General features: G+C 35.6%; 1 protein-coding gene across 38 annotated transcripts in view; it reads left to right on the top strand.

The window, feature by feature from the left end:
* Nucleotides 1–5,686, top strand: part of LOC128248352 (retinitis pigmentosa 1-like 1 protein) — a 157,439-nt gene that overhangs the window by 68,799 nt on the left and 82,954 nt on the right. For 33 of the 38 annotated variants that reach the window (XM_052969591.1, XM_052969602.1, XM_052969619.1 and 30 more), the window contains 3 exons: nt 965–1,042; nt 2,598–2,675; nt 2,908–2,985. In XM_052969591.1, the coding sequence (XP_052825551.1) occupies nt 965–1,042; nt 2,598–2,675; nt 2,908–2,985 (234 nt within the window). The remainder of the gene's footprint in view (nt 1–964; nt 1,043–2,597; nt 2,676–2,907; nt 2,986–5,686) is intronic. The other 5 variants (XM_052969553.1, XM_052969496.1, XM_052969441.1 and 2 more) reach the window with 3 other exon arrangements.

The following is a 5,686-nucleotide window of genomic DNA, read 5'->3' as shown; positions in this document are numbered from 1 at the left end:
AAATTACAAATATATATAACATACAGAAAATTGCACTACTGGGCACTGCACACATCCTACGCAAAACACTTTCAATACAGTAACCATAAGAGCATCACAGCAAACCACAGCACATGCCCAAGGCACACAGAGCTGCGCTCGGTAGTGAAGTGAAAGCACGTTATAACAATAAAACTACTGAACGATAATAATAATAATGAAAAGAAGCGGGTGGAGCTTCTCCATGTCCTGATTAATGATACACAATAAAAACACTGGTAATTGTGCAACCTGATAATCGATACCTCATATGAGTGACAATGAAAAAAACAAAATATTGTGAATAACTGTGGTAATGAAACTGAAGCCATTGATGGTGACAGTGTTGCACCCGGTAGGCTCAGAGATTCTGGTTCGGCTCCAGCCTGTCGATATCCAGAAAGGGACCACCACACACGGCGTAGATGGAGCAAGCAAATTTATGCTGTGGTCATGGAGTGTTACTACCTGAACAACCCGGTAGATGAAAATGGTGCTCAAATGAGGGGTTACATACGCACACACACAAATACACACACACTATATACACATGTGTAATGGATACATACATAAAACCATAAAATGTCTGTTTTTGTCTATATATCTCAGTTTCTCTCTTACTGTGTCTCTGTGTTTGTACGCACACACAGACACTCACACACACATACACATACACGCACACACACACAGGCGCACACATGTACATACACAAATAGATAGATAGATTGACAGATAGAGAGATAAAGATATAACTGCGACGGAGTAATTGTTCATAAACATTCTGATATTTACTAGTTAAGCATAGATTTAAATCCGTATGTCAGTTGTGTTGTTTAATTTTACATGGTCTTTGTATTATGCCTCAAATATTCAAGTAGCATAAAACACTTTAAACATTAAATATAAAAAATTTGAATAATAAACTTCCTGCATTCTGTTTCTCTAGAATTCGCAGAGAATACGATACCAGAGGAATTAGAGTCTGAGGCTGAGGAGACGAAGAATTTAGAGCTGGAAACCCCAGGTATGAATTATACACGTATGTATACGCCTGTGTATACATCATGAATACAGAAACTGCAGGAGCCACTTGAATGCATTGCAAGCTCTTCTTCTGAATCTATCTTAATGTTGAAAATCATTCCATATTACCTACGGATATTTCAAGGATAGGCCAGTGTGCGGAATACGTGTCAAATAATAGAAATAATAATAATTAAGCACAGAACATCGTATTTAATGAATTATTTAACAAATCGGCATTTCAGAAAAATGCTGTAATAATTACACAACAGGTGTAGAAACACGCAGTCTTGCACTTTACCTTATCAGTGTCTTGAAATAAATACAACAGGTGTTAAAGGCTCCACATATATACACTTTTACTATTGTGCATATTATTAACAACTTCGCAAGTTACATAATATAGAAAGGGACAGGAAAGTATCATGAGTTCCTGCGTACGTTTCACCAGTGTGGTCGTTTGGAGCTCTGCATCGGTTGCTCCAAGTGCAATTCGATGCTTAATTACAATGGATCATCAGAAAGCATTTTATTTATTATGTTACAGATACCTAATGTCTAAAGTTGAGTAGATGCCGAGGCATTTTATAAGTATTTTGAAAAGGAAGCAGAAAGAGAACAATTGAAAGAGAGAGATAAAGAGGGACTAAGAAACAAGAGAAAGGTAGAAGAAAATAATTCAATCTTAAGTACTTACAATAGGATTACAGATAAAAAATAAAAACCATGTAACTTGATAAGCAACACTACGCAAACAAAAAAATGTCCTTTCCACGATAGACATAAAATATCTAAATACACCAACATAAAGAATACTGTACGCAACCTCACTGAAACCAAACCAAACGTAACTACACTTGACTAGTATTAATCCTGACTAATACTCATAAATCTACCTCTACAACTATTTCTGCTGTATTTCTTTTGAAGCCAATTCTGATACTAATATTGGTTTCAAATTTTAGCTTAAGATCAACTGGTATTTATTTTATCGACTCTGAAAGGATGAAAGGTATAGTCAACCTCGGCGGAATTTGAACTCAGAACGTAAAGACGGTCGAAATGACGTTAAGCATTTTGCAAACGATTCTGCCAGCTCTCTTCCTTATTTGCTGATACTAATATAAATAATGCTACTCCCAATAATAATACTATTACCAATGTTGCTGCACCTTCTGTCACTGTTATTATCAATACTACCAGGAATATTGGTGGTGGTGATGATGATTGTAATGGTGGCGGTAATGGTCTGTATTTGTAAATTATATGTTTACGCGATCACTTTGCAGAAAAATTTGTCAACGAAGTATCCACTAACACAACAAAGTGTTGGGACCCATCTCAATCAGAGTTTTTAATTAATTTCTTTTTTAAACTAAACAGTGTGATTGAAATGGAATAGATCCAAGAGTTGGAATGATTATTTGTAATATGAAGATTTTATGAGGTTAAACAAGCTGCAGATTTCGAACTACTTGTACATAAATATTCTGATATTGTAAATATTTATTATTTATAATTTAATATAAAATATTTCATCCATTCCATTTCTCTAGCATTCGAAGAGTATACGATACCAGAAGAGTTAGAGGCTGAGGCCGAAGAGATGGAAAATTTAGAAATGGAGACACCGGGTATGAATTACATATACATATATACACACGTATATCCCAACATATATGCACACACACACACACACACACACACACACACACACACACACACACACACACACACACACACACACCACATCACATACTTTCTATGATTGTGAATGTATTTTATATACAGTCTCAAATAGCATAGAAAACTTGAAATATTTGATATTGAAATTTTATGTAAAAGTTTTCCTTTCCATTTCTCTAGAATTTGAAGAGAATGCGATACCAGAAGAGTTAGAGTCCGAGGCTGAGGAGACAGAGGATTTAGAGCTGGAGACACTAGGTATGAATTACATACACATACATATATACATACATACATGCGCACATACATACATATATACACTACCTCCTTATGCGATGCGGCGTTGTCAAGATACAACATCCGTATGCGATATGACGTTGTGGCAAATACAATATAGAATACCATTCGAAAAAAGAGTGTCTTGGAATAAATATAGAGAATCACCCTGTTGTTGAATACATACAAAAGCATCAACACAAGGAATATTGGTGGAACACTCCTATCAAAACATCTGCCAAGTGTAAACATAACACACCGGTTGTTTAAAAGAGACAAGAAAAAGTGTGCCGTCAACCGCCTTGCTGATGTGAATATCACTTTGAAAATCAAGTAGAAAGAGGATAACTACCGACAACTGCTTGAAACCTCCAGCTTCCATACCCAGATTATAAATTTACATTTATCACAATAATAATCGCTACACTTCGGTTTGTGTGTAAATGCCTAAGACAAACTGGATAAGCTAGGGTTTTCAGAAAACAAAATTAAGAGGCTAACACGTATATTATAAATACAGTTTCTAAACGTGACTGTAAAAATATATAAGGCTTTTCTCGAGTTAAAAATGGCATTGTTTTTGTTACTTACATTCCAGCGACGGAATTTCGTATCTTTCTTAGAAACTAGCCCCTTCCTCAGAGGAAGAATTCAAATAATTAAGAGAAAAGTACATACATACATACATACATACATACACACACACATACATACATACATACACACACACATACATACATACATACATACATACATACATACATAGGCGCACCCATACACACTACATACAAAGACACACACATATACATATATACAGATACACACATATACAGATATGCATGTACATAACACACATACATATATATGCGTGTGTTTATGTGTGTGTTTATGTTAATGGAGTTACGTCACTAAGTCTATATTTGTATAGACGAAGCAAATATTGGAGATGCATTGTCCTTTGCAGAAAGTGAAGGAGTATCTCAATTGTATTGCAAGCTCTTCTGAATCAATCACAGTGCCGGACACACTTCTATATCATTAGCATAAATCTCGGGGTCACAAACGTTTAATCCTTAGCCTGTACTTGTTCCTGAGAGTGGCAGTCCGGACTAAATTAGTCTTCGCATGTGGAAGGCTTCCACTTGCGCTCTCTTGCCAACTTCAGCGAATTATAGTTTGTTTCAGGTGCCATACATACCTCCTTGGTTGTTATTTATTTATTTATTTATTTGTTTGTTTTCAGACTAAATCTTGATATTTGGTTTTCTTTAGTTAGTGAGAAAGGACGAATCTGTCCTCCTTGGGCAGAAATATACGAATTTGACGAGACGTGTTTGAATTTGACGCACAGTAAAGTCTCTATTCATCTTTGTATGATTATGCACGGGTTTTGTGTCTCACACACAATGCACTTGTCGGTTACACTAGGGAAAGGAGAGTAAAGAATAAACGGAGTGGGTGTGGGTGACAGTCAGAGGTGGTAAAGCAGAACAGCATTATTTTGCTCAGATACGCTGGTATTTTAATAAAAATTTATACTAAATTTTTATCATAGATTGTATTAAGTTATCAGTTTCACACACTGACACATACACACACTGACACACACACACACACACACACACACACACACACACACACACACACACACACACACATATATATGAAATTAAATATTAAACCCTTTTGCTTATAAAATATATTCGTTCACATAGCATATATAATGATGTTAAATGACTCCATTTCTTAATTTATCCATGTTATACAAAAACAAATCACTTAACCCTGGAATTTCTGCCTTTATAAGTAGCTGTAATATCTTTAGCACTTATGTGAATTTTTGCTGTCCTGGCAATTATTTATTTATTTTTTCCTTGTTATTTGTACACATTGTAAAGTTTATCCCGAACAGGCAGCGCCCCTCGGTAGCACTCCTAAGCAAGGGATTTCTGGAAGTTATCCATAGGTCCAGGCCCGAAAGTTCTCCGAAACAGACCGGTTAGTTGATCTTCATCGACGTCCAGAGTTTTCCCGAGAACATCGTCGCACTTTCCCTCCCCTAGCTCTCTATAGAAAGCTAGAGGGGAACTATCACCGACTGCATTGCCCGCCTGGCGGAGGGCTGCGAGCGCTTGACGGCACTAGAGGTGCCAAGCGCCTCCGCCTCGGTCTACGCCTTATCCAGGACTGCAGCTCAGTCAAAGAGACGAGCTGTGGAAAAAAACGTCTCTTACAAACGGTGACCACTAATTTTAATATCAATATTAATATTTAATAGTCATCAATATTTATTTATACTCACTCCATTCAATACTTAAATGTGTTTTGCGTTGCATTGACTTAGTATGTACCTCAACTTTTCAAACAATCATATATAGTCAGGCCTACAAGGATTATTTATATTCAAATTGCATAAAACAATGTATTTAGTACTTTAGCTTAATTTTATAATTAATTTTAATTTAAATTTAATTTTGCTTCAACTCGTTTTAAACTCCAATGCCCTATTAATTTATACCACTAATATTGCATATTTCTTTCTTTTAACAATTTTCGTATTTACATTCAACATGTCAGACAGATAGTTGTATGGATGTATATGTGTATATATGCATGTATGTATGTATGTATGTATGTATGTATGTATGTATGTATGTATGTATGTATATATGTATGTATGCAT

This window comes from Octopus bimaculoides, chromosome 1, assembly GCF_001194135.2.
Source record: "Octopus bimaculoides isolate UCB-OBI-ISO-001 chromosome 1, ASM119413v2, whole genome shotgun sequence".
NCBI lineage: Eukaryota > Metazoa > Mollusca > Cephalopoda > Octopoda > Octopodidae > Octopus > Octopus bimaculoides.
The sequence above is the reverse complement of the archived record's forward strand: the minus strand, read 5'-3'. Positions and strand labels throughout refer to the sequence as shown.